The sequence below is a fragment of the Crassostrea angulata genome, chromosome 1 (assembly GCF_025612915.1).
Source record: "Crassostrea angulata isolate pt1a10 chromosome 1, ASM2561291v2, whole genome shotgun sequence".
In the NCBI taxonomy this organism is placed as follows: domain Eukaryota; kingdom Metazoa; phylum Mollusca; class Bivalvia; order Ostreida; family Ostreidae; genus Magallana; species Magallana angulata.
Genome location: NC_069111.1, coordinates 36,738,878 through 36,757,954, shown reverse-complemented (window position 1 = coordinate 36,757,954; position 19,077 = coordinate 36,738,878). Strand labels below are relative to the sequence as shown.

General features: G+C 32.8%; 1 protein-coding gene across 4 annotated transcripts; it reads left to right on the top strand.

The window, feature by feature from the left end:
• Positions 1-1,241: 1,241 nt before the first annotated feature.
• LOC128180286 (TRAF3-interacting protein 1-like) lies at positions 1,242-18,752 on the top strand. 4 transcript variants are annotated; one of them, XM_052848287.1, is made up of 16 exons: positions 1,242-1,520; positions 1,690-1,758; positions 2,741-2,789; positions 3,191-3,303; positions 4,295-4,411; positions 4,931-5,188; positions 5,529-6,428; positions 7,090-7,146; positions 7,565-7,625; positions 8,177-8,200; positions 15,074-15,146; positions 15,450-15,533; positions 15,745-15,859; positions 16,256-16,372; positions 16,641-16,864; positions 17,094-18,752. In XM_052848287.1, exons 1-16 carry the CDS (start codon positions 1,398-1,400, stop codon positions 17,248-17,250), a joined length of 2,541 nt encoding a protein of 846 aa, XP_052704247.1. In that variant the 5' UTR covers positions 1,242-1,397; the 3' UTR covers positions 17,251-18,752. The 4 variants fall into 4 exon arrangements, with proteins under 4 accessions (XP_052704247.1, XP_052704240.1, XP_052704225.1 ...); XM_052848280.1 differs by lacking the exon at positions 5,529-6,428 and having other exon boundaries at positions 1,250-1,520; positions 4,931-5,041; positions 5,075-5,188; XM_052848265.1 differs by lacking the exon at positions 5,529-6,428 and having other exon boundaries at positions 1,250-1,520.
• Positions 18,753-19,077: the final 325 nt, after the last annotated feature.

Genomic DNA, 19,077 nt, shown 5'->3' with positions numbered 1-19,077 from the left:
CAAATCTTATTTATCTTAAACAGGTCAGGTACACTACCTTGTATGGATAGCATTATTTAACACGTGACAGTATTTTTGGCAAACAGATTCTCCAATCCAGTGAATGAGTTGCAATGCATGACGGTCTATAACGTGTTTACGATTCAACAAACGCACGTGGTATTTGTCTGTTTTATACACAATATTTAATTGCTTGCCGGAATGTTTGTACATCTTGATTTTTACTTTAGAAGGTAAAAAATTAAAGGTTACGTACCATTAACTTTGTTCCATACTCACATTAAAAAATACTGTTGTTTTAGTTGATTAATTGTTGCTTCAAAAATGATCAGTATCAAACGACTGACAAACATACGCATACAAGTACAAACTTATTTTGATAAGAAAAAAACATCACATTTGTGTATTGGTGACTTTATCATTGTGCACTAGAAATAAATACAGGTAACTGTACATTATTTAACATACGTGAAAACTAGTAGCCACGGTAGTAGAAATGCACAAATATACAAACGCAGAAGCACAAGCTATATGCAGCATAAAGTAGTTTGTCCGTTAAGCATTCTGATGAATGTCCCTGAAGAAAATATCAACGCGTGGTTCTACTAATGTTGTCCCAAATATGGGGTATCACGTGAAAAAAACCAGTACTCACCGCTTTTAATTCAATACAATAGGACGTACCTCTCTTTTGAACATTGACAATGGGGTATTTAAATAGGTTGATATAAGTCCTCATATGCAATATATTTTAAATGTGAGCATAGAAATTGAAGTTCATACATAATTGTCCATATTACTTTCATAAATTCTGAAAAATCATTCAAAATGAGTTTCCAAAGGACAATTCAAAATGGTATATATTTTCAATACGCTTTGTATTCACTGAAACTTGTAGTAGCCCACAATGCCTTGTAACTCATTCACCTGATTGGTTTGTCGATAAAAGTTCCATTGCAACGAAAAGGACTAATAATTGATGAGAATGTGTCCTTTTAGGCTATAAAAGCAATATTGAAAATTTTAATCGACATTAATATAACTTCATATAGCTCGATCTGTATCACAGACTTATTTACAAACATCCAGGGCATCTAGTGTGAAACTAACTTGAGTATCAACTCTGAGTCTCGGGTCCTTGCAAAATCTAGGACATGTTGAATCAGATGGCGCGCCCCCATTGGAGCCCCTCCATTACTACTAGCAACTGTCAACGAATAACCGGAAGTGTAAAACAGCAAGTAGGGAATTTGCAAGGAATTATGGGATATTAAATTCCGTAGTGAGAAACGCGAGAGACAGTTTTGAAGTTAATGGAACCGAAATATTGCTAAGTTTGTGAGAGTTATCATCAAGACGGAACGGAAACTTGGGTCCCTAATATTAAATAAGCTGAAATGGATCCAAGGATAGTTAAGAAAACCCAGGACACCTTGGGAAAAATTATTAAGAAGCCGCCACTTACCGAAAAATTATTGAGTAAACCACCTTTCAGATTTCTACATGATATTATTACCTCAGTAAGTATTGGATATTGTTATTGTTTTAAAAAACCCTTAATGTATTTCGTATATTTTGTTAACGTATCAAGATACTTTAAGTCATTAAACGCATTAGAAATTTGAGGTTGGTCATTTTAAAGAGTGTATGCAATAACATCGATTGACTTCTGCATATTTTTATGAACAGGTTATCAAAACAACCGGTTTTATGAATGGCTTATACAAAGAAGAAGAGTTGAATTCAGAAAATGTGAAGGTTGGTGTCTATTTATTATAGTTTTACACCATTAGTGCTCATGCATGCCTGTCCTTGCTTGTAAGGATGAAATGGGATTTTCAACTTTTCTTTTCCATGTTATATAGTTTTGACTTGAATCCTAAATTGAATAAATTAATGCTTTTTTATAAATAAGCTTTCATGTACATAAACATGCATTGTGGAGAAATATAGCTAGTGTTGGATATCTGTCATTTTAACGATAGCACATTCTATCTATAGTGATGGAAACCCTTTACAATACGATATGTTTTGAAACTTTGTACATGTTCATGTAGCACAATCAAAAATTTGCATTACAGTACATCTACATTTTTTGAAAGTTGGAACAAATCAGAAGTTTGAAGAAAAAGAATTACTCTGTCAAAGTGCATATTTTATTAATTTAAAAAAATATATGCAATTATAAGTAACAAAGTTTGATACAAAATAAAATGCTACTTGTGTTTTCTTATTCCATGATATATAGGAAATGAATTTGGATGAACATATTGATAATTATATTGATTTTAAAAAACTGTTATTATACTGATAATTCATGAATTGCAGAACAAAAAAGAAGAAAGAATGCAAACAATTAGTTGAAAACACTTCAGAATCTATACTTGTCATTTTAAGCACAGAACATTCTAGAGGTGTTGCAATGTTTTACTGTATATTATTACTGATACAGTATTTCCAACTTGTAGCACTGCATCAATAAAATAACTATAAAAAACAGTCTAATCATGCCAAATAATCATTAACTGGTAATTCTTCTTCCAGTATCCTTTATCCTCGGTTGACATAACTCCGACTTGTATTATTTCAAAATCAAAATGTGTTGAAAACATTCAGATGTGCATTTTCATTTTCAAATTTTTATGAATGGTATTTTTCACAGATATGTTTCAAAGTGAAAACACATGAATTTACATTGGTCAAGACTTTGTCATATGTAAATGTATTCTATCTTTAACAGGATAAGGACAGCAAGATTGCTTTTCTACAAAAGGCCATTGATTTTACAGGTTAGTGTTTTTAATATACATGGATTGTGACTTTGTCTCAAATCTACCGAATAAAAAAATATCATGAATTGTACTTGATGTTTTTGCATGCAATGCAGTTATTACTCAAGATTTTCTGAATTCAACAATTAACCATTTCTTCGGAATAAATTTTGCTTCCTTATTGAGATTTTTTCTTTTTCTTGAAGATCATGAAGATCATTAAATACAATTTATGTAGTAAGAAGTGTATGAATGCTTTAAACCATTACACTTTCTTTTAAAATAATCACAAATGATTTCCTTATTTATAAGCGACCCTGATAAGATATACAATTCCAAACTTACATTTATTTTCAAAATTTCCACAATTTTGCACTTTTAAAAACACTTACTTACCAGTACTTGCCTTCTCATCTTAGCAATGGTTACTGGAAAGTCATTGTCCGTCAAACCAGCCAAAATTGTCGCAGGCCATGAACCAGAGAAAACCAATGAGTTTTTGCAGTGTTTAGCTGCTGCAATCAATAAAGGGGTAAGTTTTTAGATAATGAGCTGTATGCAAAGGACTATATATGGTTTGAGCCTAAAATGGCCCCCTTAAATGAACATCGTCATTTTACTGTAATTCTTTGTTTTATTTGTACAAATACACATTTGCAGTTTTTTTCATAATTTTAATTTTGATTTTAATGCCCCCAATTTAAAAATATGACATCATAAAGTTGACCTTTTCCCGCCATTTTTGCATTTTTAGCATTAAACGGCTTGTTTTCAAGCAGTTTTTCTTTAAGGAAACATTGAGCGACTGCTTGAACAAACAAAATATTTTCACCAAAGATGTATCTCCCCAGTACCTATAAGTGACCAAAAGTTTGTTCTTGTTCAAAGAGTCGCTCTATATTTTCCATTCGAAAAAAGATGAGAAAAATGTCAATTTTGTACTGATTTTGATTATAAAAAATTATTTTGATTATTAAAAATAGCGTCACTTCTGACGTCATATACTGTCAGTGAGTGCATATAAATCAAATAAATAGGTGAAAAACATATTTTCTGTCAACTCTTTTATAAAATAACACAACAAATTGATGTATCTGAATCACGTTAAAAATAGCGAATTATGGGGGCCAAATTTGACTAATATCATATATAGTTCTTTAAAGAGAAAACTACTCTTTCTTCATTTATCTCAGTTTATTTATATTTTTGGTGTTCATGATTTTCTGGTGATTATTTTCTATGAAAAGCTGGCAATCTAAATTCATGCTAATAAGATATGGAAATAAATCCACTGTGTCTTTGTAAGGAAAATTATTTGCATGTCATTTGACATACTTATTACCTCAGAGAATTTTTTTTTGTAAAAACGTCCTCCATGTTTTGAAGATCATTGCATTTCCATTTCATAAAACAATCAACAACTGAGATAAGATTTTAAAAAAAAATGAATTTGTTGTCATTAGATAAAATTAAAGAAAAAAAAATGTATAGATGAAAAAATAACAGTTTAAATAAAATTGCAGGTTGACAATGACGAGTATGTGGCAAAAATGACCAAAGGAGGAGGGGAACCCAAAGAGGAGAAGAGAGACAAGTCAAAGGAAGGCAGTAGGGAGGACCGCAAGAAGAGGGACTCCGAGGTAGGGGGTCATTGACAGGGACTAAACATTTCTCATCACATAGAAATGTTTTATTTCAAATAAATCATGGTTTTAGTTATTTGACATATTATTGAAATTGTTTTTAAAGAAGCATAGGGATAGTGTCATGAATATATGTAAGGTCCATTATATACTTGGCGGTGTGTACACACAACCAACACGTATCAAGTGTAAAAAAAGAAAATGCAATTTTCAAAACAGGACCCAAGTTTTACTTCTTGAGATCAAGAATTTCAAGAGATCCTGAATTAAAATGAATGAGACCATGTTTCACTTTGAGAGATCACAAACTTTGTGATTTTGAAGTTTGAGCCATTGAGTGTATCGCATGTAAAAACTTTTAGTACTTTGTTCAGCTTCATTTCTTTAAAAAAATGCTGTAAACTATCAACACTTGAATTCTGGTAACAAAATTATTAAATGATCTGAAATTTGATTCAACATTTGTAAATGATTTAAAAATGAAAAACTATCATATTTCATTTTTCCATCCTATAGGATAAAAAGGACAGAGACAAGAGTGCCAGTCGAGAAAAAAGCAGAGAGCGTCACAGAGATAAGGAAGACAGACACAAAGACAGAGAAGATCGTCATAGAGACAAGGAAGATCGCCATAGAGACGACGAGGACCGACACAGAGATAAAAAAGATCGCCACAGGGATAAAGAGAGTCGCCACAAGGACAAAGATGAGGATAAGGAAGACCGCCACAAAGATAGGGAAGAACGCCACAGAGAGAGAAAGGAAAGGAGAAAGGTATGGACTTCTGTGTAATTACAAAGGGTTCAAGTCATTCAAATGCAATTTACATTATGTAGGTGATTCAGTAAGCGATCAAAGGTACAAACATACAGGAATACATCATGGTAAATTAATTTCTTTGTAAATTGTGTGTAGACACCTTAATACAAGGGTCCTTTATTTATCAAATAACCAATATTGAATGTGATCATACATATAATTCATAGGAGTTAAATAATTTGTTACAGTCTGTATGTTAAGAATAGTCCATTTTGTGTAGAGTACCTGTATATCTTCAAAATTTTCAAGTCTTATCATAAAGTCATCATCAAATTAACCATACCCAATACAACAGGCTCAGGATGAAGTTTGGAAAAATGTAGGAGTAGAAATTTTGGATTCTGATTCAAATACTTCGTCGGATATAGATTTACTGGAAGGGTTATCCCAGACTGATTTGACAGCATCTTCAGCAATTGACTCAGCTGGTGCAAATGATTCTAAGCACAATATTAAATCAAAGCGGCCAGGAGGAGCAAGACATAGGTCATCAAGAACAGTAGAGAGGACTTCATCAGATGATTTGATAACAAAAGAAGGTATGAAAGATTCTGAACAGTCAACAACAGGGAGTGAAAGGCAAATTGCTGAAGGGAAGGAGGTGGAAAGGAAAAGAAATGTCGGAACCAAAAGTAGACTGGCAGTTCGTCAAGCAGAAGAGGAAACAGATCCACATCAAGATGGAGCTACAAGTAGAGCTGATGTTAGGCCAGTGGAGAGGAGGGCAGGCAAACAAGGCCAAACTAAACAAGATGCTGCTGGCCAAGACCAGATTGAGGCTCAACACAAGCTTAAGTCAGTTGAGCAAAAGGTGCCTGAAAAGGCAAAGAAAAAAGCACCTGCTAAACACGCACAGAAAGCTGAGAAATCAAACCAAGACCAAAGCCCAACAAGTAAGAAAAGTTCAAAGGAAAGGAAGTATGCTGCCAAGAAAGGAGTAGAGAAGGACATCTCTAGTGGCAGAAGTCCCAACAAGAGAGAGAGTCAGGAAGAGTCTCCCAAATTCATTCCAAGAAAGCACTCTAGAATGAACTTTGACCCTGAGTACATGGAAAGAAAGATCCGAGAAAAGAAAAGGCAAGGTTCCATGTATAGTGTTCAAAGAGAGTGGAAAATGGTGGAAAGGGCAATGCATAGTCGCGCTAGTGACCGAGGAATAGAGTCTAGGAGTGGAATTCTTGAAGAAGATTCTTATGTACAAGTTTCTATAGTTGTTATGTTGAGGAGATGATTTGTTGTTGTTTATTTTGGTTACCATGTATTTGGAATTTCCAAATGCTGTCCAGTTTTATTGTTTCATTGGATGTTTTTTGAAAATGTTTTTGAGATTTTCTTTTTACTGTTGGAAGATATTTTCAGCATTTTGTTAATGGTTGCAATAAGTTTTATTATTTTTTTAACATCAGGGACAGATCCAGTTACAGTTCATTCTTGAGTTAGGGATTTGTTCATTTTTAATGACCTTGTTGTCTTATAATGTGTCACTGAATGGTTAATATTATATTAGGAACAAACACATTATTGTCCAGTGGACTCTGGATCTTTCCTTTGTTATTAAATATTTAAAGACTGTTCACTGGTGTATGATCACACATTTTCATTAAAGTAAATTCTTACATATATTTATTACATATTGGAAAAAATTGAATTCATCAGCTCAAAAAACTCTTTTTCTTTATCAATAGAAGATTTACTGAAAATTATAAGACAGATTAAATGTTTATTTAAAAATACCTGTAAATGAGATCAAATTACAATACTGTACTAAGTATTGATATTTTTTTAAATTATGATTTTCACACTATAGACAGCCATCCATACTGATTGTCCCTAATCAATCTCTTGTTTACTTTTAGCACCAGGATGAAGAAAGCAAAGAAAATGACCCCTCACAAATGAATGGAGAAAAAGAGGTACTATCACACAGGATCTGCGTGTACATTTATTAATACAAATCTTTTCTTTTAGTTTTATATGAAAATTGTGCGTAATAGTAAATAAATGCTCAATATTCTCTTTTTATTGGTTGAGAGGCAAAGAGCAGCAATTCTATCTCTTTATTTAAATATGTTGTTTAACTTATTGGTACAAATTTAAATGCGCTGATAAAAATACCATAGTACCTATTACATTGAGGGGATGGATTTGCACCTTCTTAAAATTGTACTCAAACAAAGAATGAAGAAACATTTCATTCTTATTTCTGAAAGGTGAAGTTTGAGGGGGGTTGTTTTGTTACCATTTCATTGTTTGGGGGTTTTCTGTCAAGTTTAATGATCCGTTGTATAATGTTTGTGGAAGCTTGTACATTTACATACTTGTACATTTCAGGAGGGTCCCACTAAGTTAGCCCGCCCTTCCTCTGCTAAAGGATCCAGAAGAAGGCGAGAAGGTGAGGTGTTGTTACAGTCTGATCATTGCTTACAAGTTTGGCCTTTTAAATTTAATGAAATAACGGTGTGATTCACCCATTAATTAATATCCAATTTCCTGGCAATTTATTTTACCATATTCAATATTATGGGGTAATTTTGTTGCATATGTTCATAGTTTACTATTTTAAAAGTTCATACATATAACTATGTTGATTTTGTGGGAATGATATATATATTATGAGGGAAAATCATTTTTTTTCTCAAGAAAGTATAATTTCAAATATTGCGTAATTGATAGAGGTTTTCACTTCTGCTGATGATTTAAATTGAGATTTTCCTTTATTTGAAATTTTCAAAAATTTGACAGAAACTTTAACGAATGGAATGATAATGCCCCCTGGAAAAACCCCTCATGCACTGCTATGACACTCCCCACTCTATCTAGTTGCATCATGAGTTCATGATTCACTTTATTTTTATTCATATTAGATGTTCACAATCTCTCTCTATTATTTTTTTTTTTATTCTTTGCTGATCGTGGCATGTATATTTACCGCCCACTTTACAGGACGTCGACACTCTAGTGATGAAGGTAGGAGTAGTCTATCACCACTACTTGTGTCCTACATGTGTAATCACTATGGTTCTTCTCTAGTGTTCTGTTAGTGCACTGTTTCTTTGTATTACCATATATCTCTGATTCTAGACTCTTTTCTGTGCTGTGGATAGGGTTTTACATTAATCTAGTTTTTTTTTCTCTGTGAGTAATCAGAAAGCAGCTGTACTTGTGTGTTAAAATTATCTAGCAGAATCATACATTTTTATCCATTAGTTATGTGTACTTTAAAGCTTGATAGAAAAAATGTATATATTTAGGCAAAACAAATAGTTTTTAGCTCACCGAGACAAAGTCAGGGGGAGCTTATGCTATACCCTCGGCGTCCGCGTCCGGACCTGGTTAAAGTTTTTGTTGCAGGTCCTGTATTTAAGCTTTTACTTGTCCTATCTTCACCTTGCATGGATGATGCATCTGGACCTACTTATGGACTTGAAAGACTTGGATGCTGAATCTGATTCCTAAATTTCAGATGCTGGAGGAGGTTAAGGTTGTTGGACCAGGTTAAAGTTTTTGTTGCAGGTGCCCTTTGATAGCAATATCTAAGTTACTGCAGGTCTGTACTTCACCAAACTTGCATGGATGGTGTGTCTTATGATACTGATGCACCTGACAGGCTTGAGTGCTGAATCTGAGCTATAGATTTCGGATGCTGGAGGAGGTTAAGGTTTTTGGAGCAGGTTATAGTTTTTGTTGCATGTGCCCTTTGATAGCAATATCTAAGTTACTGCTGGTCCGTACCTCACCAAACTTGCATTGATAGTGTGTCTTATAATACTGATGCACCAGGCAGGCTTGGGTGCTGAATCTGAGCTATAGGTTACAGATGCTGAAGGAGGTTAAGGTTTTTAGAGCTGGTTAAAGTTTTTGTTGCAGGTGCCCTCTGATGATTATATCATAGTTACTACTTGTCCTAACTTCACCAGACTTCCATGGATGGTGTGTCTTATGATACTGATGCACCAGACAGGCTTGAATGCTGAATCTGAGCCATAGGTTTCGGATGCTGGAGGAGGTTAAGGTTTTTAGCTCACCGAGACGAAGTCAGGGGGAGCTTATGCTATACCCTCGGCGTCGGCGTCGGCGTCCGGACCTGGTTAAAGTTTTTGTTGCATGTCCTGTATCTAAGCTATTACTTGTCCTATCTTCACCAAACTTGCATGGATGATGCATCTGGACCTACTTATGGACTTGAAAGACTAGGATGCTGAATCTGAGTCCTAAATTTCAGATGCTGGAGGAGGTTAAGGTTGTTGGACCAGGTTAAAGTTTTTGTTGCAGGTGCCCTTTGATAGCAATATCTAAGTTACTGCAGGTCCGTACTTCACCAAACTTGCATGGATGGTGTGTCTTATGATACTGATGCACCAGACAGGCTTGAGTGCTGAATCTGAGCTATAGGTTTCGGATGCTGGAGGAGGTTAAGGTTTTTGGAGCAGGTTAAAGTTTTTGTTGCAGGTACCCTTTGATAGCAATATCTAAGTTACTGCTGGTCCGTACTTCACCAAACTTGCGTGGATGGTGTGTCTTATGATACTGATGCACCAGGCAGGCTTGGGTGCTGAATCTGAGCTATAGGTTACAGATGCTGAAGGAGGTTAAGGTTTTTAGAGCTGGTTAAAGTTTTTGTTGCAGGTGCCCTCTGATGATGATATCTTAGTTACTACTGGTCCTAACTTCACCAGACTGCTATGGATGGTGCGTCTTATGATACTGATGCACCAGACAGGCTTGAATGCTGAATCTGAGCCATAGGTTTCGGATGCTGGAGGAGGTTAAGGTTTTTAGAGCTGGTTAAAGTTTTTGAAACAGGTGCCCTCTGATGATTATATCTTAGTTATTGCTTGTCCTAACTTCACCAGACTTCAATGGATGGTGCGTCTTATGATACTGATGCACCTGACAGGCTTGAATGCTGAGTCTGAGCCATAGGTTTCAGATGCTGGATATGGTTAAGTTTTTTGGAACAGGTCACATGTTTAATAGATGATAGTACTATTTCAACTTGCATAGTTGACTAAACTGTAATATGAATGAATCACAGAGGAAGCTTCAGATGCAGAGCTTGATCTCCATTATCAAGGATGCTAAAAAATATATCTTAGTTATTACAGGTCCTAACTTCACCAAACTTGAATGGATGGTGTGTCTTATGATACAGATGCACCTGACAGGCATGGATGTTGAATCTAAGCCATAGGTTGCGGATGCTGGAGCAGGTTAAGTTTTAATTGTTAGTGCCCTCTGATGATGTTATCTTAGTTATTACTGGTCTGAACTTCACCAAACTTGCATGGAGATGCGTCTTATGTATACTGATGCACCTGACAGGCTTGAATGCTGAATCTGAGTTAAAGGTTTCGGATGCTGGATGAGGTTTAGATTTTTTTGAACAGGTCACATGTTTTATAGATGATAGCTTGCATAGTTGATTTAACTATATTATAAATGAAACGCAGAGGTTGCTTCAGATGCAGAGCCTGATCTCCATTATCAAGGATGCTAAAGAAATCTCCTACCTCACTTAAACCTGCTTGATAGAAAGATGAGGTTGTTGTTAAATGATATAACATGATTCCTATGATAAAGTATTGTATGATATGAAACACTTTTGTTTAATATGATACAATATAATATCATATGTTATATTGTAAAAACTTATATAATGCGATATGATATTGTATCAATTTTTTTGATATTTTATGATATGATATTGTATCATGATACTGTTTTGTATAGTATTGTATATTATGATACAATATTATCTTGTATCATACGATATTGTATAATATGATATTGGATTCTGTAATTTACAATTATATCACACGAAACTGTATTATATCATATTGTAATATTATATATTATCGTATCATACGATATTGTATAATATGATATTGGTTTATTTGATATATTATTGTATCATATGATACAATATGTATGTATGATATTGTATTATATAATATTGTATTATATAATATTTTACTTTATCACATAATATTGTATCATTTGATATGATACAATGTTATATCAAATTATATTGTATCATATAATACAATATCATATTATGTATCAAATATTATACATATTATATAAATATCATACAATACAATATATCATACTATATTATACAATATAATATCATATGTTTCAATGTTATGATGTATTATGTAATATGATATTGTATCATATAATACAATATTGTATTATATATAATAATGTTGTATTATGTGATCAAATACAATAAGGTTTAACACAATACAATGTAATTTCATATTTACAATATCATCTTTGTTTATTGCAGTATTTTATTGTATTATATGATATATATTGTTAGTATGATAGGATGCAATATTTAATTTTATATTATTATATTGATTAATATATGAACATATGATTATCATACAATTTTTTAACAGATGATATATGATTTTGTGTCAAAACAGAATCCATGAATATCCAAGATCATAAAGTATGATTTTCATACAATATGATAAAGGTGGTCTCATAGGGGTGATGCCTCGTCTCGGTGAGCTTTGTAATCTGTGATTACCTATGTTTGGAGCTTGTAAAAGTTTTTGAAACAGGTGCCCTCTGATGATTATATCTTAGTTATTACTTGTCCTAACTTCACCAGACTTCCATGGATGGTGCGTCTTATGATACTGATGCACATGACAGTCTTGAATGCTGAGTCTGAGCCATAGGTTTCAGATGCTGGATATGGTTAAGTTTTTTGAAACAGGTCACATGTTTAATAGATAATAGTACTGGTACTATTTCAAACTTGCATAGTTGATTAAACTGTAATATGAATGAATCACAGAGAAAGCTTCAGTTGCAGAGCTTGATCTCCATTATCAAGGATGCTAAAAAATATATCTTAGTTATTACAGGTCGTTACTTCACCAAACTTGAATGGATGGTGTGTCTTATGATACAGATGCACCTGACAAGCATGGATGTTGAATCTGAGCCATAGGTTGCGGATGCTGGAGCAGGTTAAGGTTTTAATTGCTAGTGCCCTCTGATGATGATATCTTAGTTATTACTGGTCTGAACTTTACCAAACTTGCATTGAGATGTGTCTTATGTATACTGATGCACCTGACAGGCTTGATTGCTGAATCTGAGCCATAGGTTTCGGATGCTGGATGAGGTTTAGTTTTTTTTTAACAGGTCACATGTTTTATAGATGATGGCTTGCATAGTTGATTTAACTATATTATAAAAGAAACGCAGATGATAACTTGCATAGTTGATTTAACTATATTATAAATGAAACGCAGAGGTTGCTTCAGATGCAAAGCCTGATCTCCATTATCAAGGATGCTAAAGAAATCTCCTACTTCACTCAAACCTGCTCGATAGATAGATGGTTTGTTGATAAATGATATAACATGATTCCTATGATATAGTATTGTATGGTATGAAACAATATTGTTAAATATGATACAATATAATATCATATGTAATATTATAAAAAGTTATAAGATACGATATGATATTATATCAATTTTTTTTTTATATTTTATGTTATGATATTGTATCATGATATCGTTATGTAAGGTATTGTATATTATGATACAATATTGTATAATATTATATTGTATTATTAATTTATTATTTTATCACATGATACTATTACATAAGATACTGCAAAATATAATATTGTATCCTATGATACAATATTGTATATTCTATAAATATTGTATCATACGATATTGTATAATATGATATTAGTTTCTGTAAAATAGAATTATATCACATTAAATTGTATAATATGATACTGTAATACTCTATAATATCGTATCATACGATATTGTAAAATCTGATATTGGTTTATGATATGATATCACATGAAATTGTATTGTATGATATTGTAAAATATATTATCGTATCATATGATACAATATGTATGATATGATATTTATTATATAATATTTTACTTTATCACATGATATTGTATCATTTGATATGATACAATGTTGTATCAAATTATATTGTATCATATTATACAATATCATATTATATATCAAAAATGATACAGTATCATACAATTTCATTCTATATTATACAATATAATATCATACGTTTAAATTTTATGATGTATTATGTAATATGATATTGTAATATAATGCTATATTGTTTTATATATTATGATATTGTATTATGTGATCAAATACAATAACGTACAACACAATACAATGTCATATCATGCGTTACAATATCATATCTCATCATTGTTTATTATGGTATTTTATTATATTATATGATATATGTTGTAAATATGATAGGATGCAATATTTAATTTCATATTATTGTATTGATTAACATATGAACATATGATTATCATACAATTTTTTAACAGATCATATACGATATTGTGTCAAAACAGAATCCATGAGTATCCAAGATCATAAAGTATGATTTTCATTTAATATGATAAAGGTGGTCTCATAAAGGTGAAGTCTCATAAGGGTGATGTCTCGTCTCGGTGAGCTTTGTAATCTGTGATTACCTATGTTTGAAGTCATATAATCTGTCTGGCTATAAGTTTTGATACCTTGATTGATGAATATTCATATATTCTAGAAAATTTAGTTACGGTATTTACCGGTATTATGGTACATGTAGGTATTTATGTGTGTGTTATGAAACATTTTGTGGTAGTTAGGAAAATTGTTTGTATACATCAAATAGAAATAATATGTGATAAACCAGCCTTAGTATTAAATGATACAGTGTAGGAAATATACACCAAAGATTTTTTTTTTTACATTCATTGTGTTCTATAGAATATTACTTTATTTTGGTTGGCTGGTATTACACTAGGTGAACACTTTTCATGGTGTTTGTGGCTCAGAAATCTAGAAAATGTTTAGATCTTAGCAGAATTTATGTTTTAAATGTTTTTTAATTGAGTTAAGATCCGAACTTGGATGAGGCCAGTGTGTAATTCAGTAAATTATTTGGAAAGCACAATAAATGAGTAATATTTGCAGCCTTCCTGTAATTGCAAGCATGCATCATTATTATTTACAAAATGATAAGCCCAATTGATTTTGGACACAAATGGTATTTTATGAATAATGATCTAAAAAGCATATGATATTAAGATGAGGAAAAAGGTGAAAGCATGCAGATACAGCATGGGAGAGTGTTGTTACTACACAGTTGAAACAATTAAAGCTTTTAAATAACACAATGCAGTCTTGTTGGGGGCGTAGCTATAAGGGCCCAGGTGTTGGGAAGGACACACGGTTGTGGAGCACATACAGATACCTTAAACGTTCTACTAGCCATTCACGAGCAATTGCAAGTCTGATAGAAATAACAAATATGGACAAAATGTCAAAAGTATACAAATTGAAATTGATATTTAGCAAAATACATTCATGATATAATAAATTCAAAATTGACAGATTTTGAGACTTTGATTAGGTTGTTATTTTGAAAACATTTTCCCAAAAAAGTTATCTATCTTGGTAAACACTATCTTATTATAACTAGGCACACACATTTGTGATATTCTATAGCTACGCTCCTTTATGCCTGATAATATATATTATATAATGCATGCTATTGTATGGTGCTGATATTAATATATGATACAGTGCATGCAGTAACTTGTTTGTACTTATGTGTATGTATGCTAATTAACTGAATTTTATAAACATACAGCTATCAATCTGCACAATATCACAATTCTGCATGACAAACATTTTGAAAGAAACCAAAAAACTCAGAATTTTTCATGATACATTGTATGCTGGAATATGAAAACATATTTTCCTGTGATGTATGCAATGATACAATGCATGGATTTTTCACACATTTGCTTATTTACAGAAGATGAACCACCAAAGACTATGATGGCAACAGAGGGGGGTGACGACAATCTGCCTCCTCAAGTCTCCGCATCGTAAGCAGACTGTATTTTTTAATCAGATTAAAATGGTCTCAGTCATCTGAATATTTTCAATATGTTGGCATTGACTATGGTAATGTAGGATATGAAATAAGGAAAGGAACAAAACATTCTACTTTTGGTTCAAGGCAAAACTACTGTAAAATGAAATACATGTATCCTCTTTAAGATAAACTCTTTCTAAAATTTCTATGTACCGGTATTTCCATCTTCCACTTGTCATAATAAGAGTTGGGGTGATAGTGATTTTGAAGTTGTGTAGGTTTAGCATTAAGCATTTAATTGTAATGATTGCAGAAGGTCCCTGGCTCGCCCTAGTAGTGCCCGCCCTGCCCCACCCAGGAGAAAGCAAGAAGTGATGGAAAATGAACCAGCTATGAGGTATGGAGAATATCTACAATATTAATAACTATATATAAAAGTTTTCTTTTTGAAATAAGACACCTCTATAACAGACAATGAATTAAATGTATGTTTAAAAAAAATAAATAAACAAGAATAGAATCGAAAAACTCATTAGTAAAATGGCAAAATTTAAACTTCATATCATCATGACTAGAAATGCTGACTAATTGTGTGTTTGTGTTTGGAGGCTGGGCAGTGGTAAGCCGTCCAATGTGATAGTGGACGGAGGGAGGGACTCTGAGGAGGAGGAAGACGAGACGTTCATGGTGGAGGAAACCGCCGCCCCCCAGGATCCTGAACAGGTCAGTGAACTCAGCTCATTGGTTCATTTACTGTGGAATCATTTATGTTTAAGGGGAATCAGATTTTGTTTACATTTCTCATTTTCATAAAGATTTGGGGATTAAATCTTTTTTTAAAAGGCAGTGTCTGTGTTATAGTACTATTTGGAAAAGTTTTAAGAATGTGTTGATATTATTATGGTTCCACAGTATTGATGATAGGATACAAAAATCTGTTTAAATGTGTCTCTATTTAAAAAAAAAATATCTTCTATTACATGTACATTAGTGAAAAATTGAAGAACTCAAATTTGTTTGAATTTTGAGATAAGATGTGTGACACTCACAGATCATGTAGAATGTGATGAGTGCTTACTTAGTTTATGAGACATTATTTATGTGTAAGTTGTTATACAGGCCCCTCCCCCACAACAAGATGACGATGAGGATGAGGACCATGGAGGACTGGTCAAGAAGATGCTCGAAACCAAGAAAGAGCTGGAGTCTGGGAGCCAAGTCAAGAAAACAGAAATTGTAAGTGGATAAAGCTGAACAGTTCTTATTAAAGATCCACCAGAGTTGTCAAGATGAATTAAGTTTGATTGTAGTGATCAGGTTTTTTGTTCAGTAGACTGTTGAAAAAAGGAATGGCAAAATGAACATTATATATTATAAAATATATTACATTGAACAATCATGTATGTTGATTGTTGATAGCATAGAGATGAATCAAACTGCATGTAACTCATATTGTTGGCATGAACTGTGATAAAAATAATGTGTTTTTACAACAAATTGATAGGAAAGACCAAGGATTACTGATGCCCAGCGCATGAAGCAGAGACAGCAGGTTCAGAAAGAGATAGACAAGCTCCGAGTCAGCATTCAGACCTTGACCCGCAGCGCGAACCCCCTGGGTAAGGTGATGGACTATGTGCAGGAGGACTTGGACTCCATGCAGAAAGAACTACAGAGGTGGAAACAAGAAAACAAGGAGCATGCCTTAGAGCTCAAGAGGGAAAGAAGGTAGGTGTCAGCCCTGTTTGATGTAGCTTTCGGTGGAATATTACTTTACTTACTAGACATAATGTCACACACAGAAAAAGCAGTTGTCATGCTTGTAGGTTATTGAATAATAATTATTTTTTTCATATTATATTAACCAAAAAATCAAGGACTTTAATTAAGTGTTGGGAGTATCAGTAATTTATAGATCATTATGAATGTCTTATGTGGTGTACAAATTGATTTACAGTATCACAGATAAAGCTATTGAGCCTCTAAGAGCCCAGCTGACAGAAGTTGACCAGGCCATTAAAGATCAACTAGATCTCATTGCTGCTGTTAAATCCAACATTATCCGTAACGACCAGAAAATCGACAAAATGCTCCGAAGTATAGCCAAATCTTGATCATCTGCTGCTTCAAACTACTCATTCGTTTTCATGCAGGTCTAGATCTAGAACTCTCAGCATTGCTCCTCAGTTATACTGTAATTCTCTCAGACTTATGCTGAAATATCCAAGATACATGTAAATTGGTAAGAGAGACGAGACGAAAGTGAGCGATTGGGCGTTAGACAGATGTTAGTTATGAATGTGTTGGCTTTGCCATTCAGGGTGTAGGTAGGATTGTGATTGTTAAAATATCTAGATTGCTTCAGTCACTGCCTATGGACATTAGTGGTATAAATTATATTAAGTATAAATGAAGCAAGGAGAGTGAGTGGAATAGAGTATATTATTTATGTGAGAAAGGTGAGCATATTGATGAACCTGATATCTATCAATGTAAAATTGCGTTTTCTAATGCAGGATATCTTATTTTTTTTCTATATAATTAAAACTTTTGTTGCAAATTTCTTTCAAATCAATAATACTTCATGTGTTTTCACTGTCTATTTGGCAGTATAAACAATTTTATCATACCAGAAATGTTCACAAGATGGGAAAAAAACCATACATGACAGAAATTCAATACCCCTATAGATCTGGAGAAAAGGCAGTGAAATGTGTGCATGTGAAGATGACAATACATGAACAGGTTATCTATTTTTTTTGACACCATTGAGTGTTGATGTTTTCAATGATCTGAAACTTATCTTTTTATACATCGTTCTTTAGTTTTGCAAAAGACTATTTGATTTATAAAATGCATTGTTAGCTTTACATCTCATGCTAGGTGCTGTCAATTGTTAGGAATGGAAGAACATTCGGCATTACAACAGCTTAATATAAATAATTTTTGTAGTGTCTTTATTAATACTGATTTCTTTGTTTTTTGTGTGAATTTATATTCTGTGAAATTGAAATCTCTGAAGAATTAAAATTGCTGTCTCAAATTTCATCTTTTATCTTAAATTCTTTTCAATGTAAATTTTTATTGTTGTCATACATCATATCAGAATTTTTGTAGTGTTTCCTCAAAACTGTTATATGTGAATTCTTCCATCATTACATTTTCCAATGTTTAATGTACACACTTAAATGGTTCATGTCTCTTTTTGCTCACTTGAAGTTTTTGAAAATTAATTCAGAACATTCCATGAACTAAGTACTGACAACAAAGTTTCATCTGCCAGTTTCCCCCCAATTTTTTTTTTCATTGATCCGTGATTTACATTGTAGGTTCTTGAGACTGCTTTACGGTCCTTTTGGGGTTGTGTTTGTTGTATTTTATTTATTGGATAAATTTAGTCCTGTTATCATTAGACATGTGTTTTTTGTCTTGTCACAGTTTTAAGATATACTGACATCCATGTACGTGTTGTGCTACATTGTATAAGATAATTATTACAGTTGTTAGATATTTGAAGACCGTTGCAGTTTTGTCAAAACATTTCCGTCCAGGTCATATTTTAAAAAAGAAGACTTGTTTTTGGTCTTGAAATTGAATAAATTGTTTTAATGCAAAATGTTTGGCTTATTTTGTTGTAGTTTTAGTAACTTTTAAGACACAGTTTTCTGATTTTTTCCAATCTTTATATCATTTTGTTCTTAAATGGGCCGTGATTAAATCCAATAGCTTAAAGCCCTTCGGGCTCTATGATAGATTTCTCTAGATGATAGATACTTGTTATTCTGAATACTATAGTATACATCGCATGTAGACACCGCAAGTTCAAGAAAATGTAGACACTCCTATACATGTGCATTGAATAAAAAAAAATATCAAATCAATGAAGGAAAATCGTGAATTAATCCTGATTACTTTTAATCAAAAGCCCCACTGCTTTAATT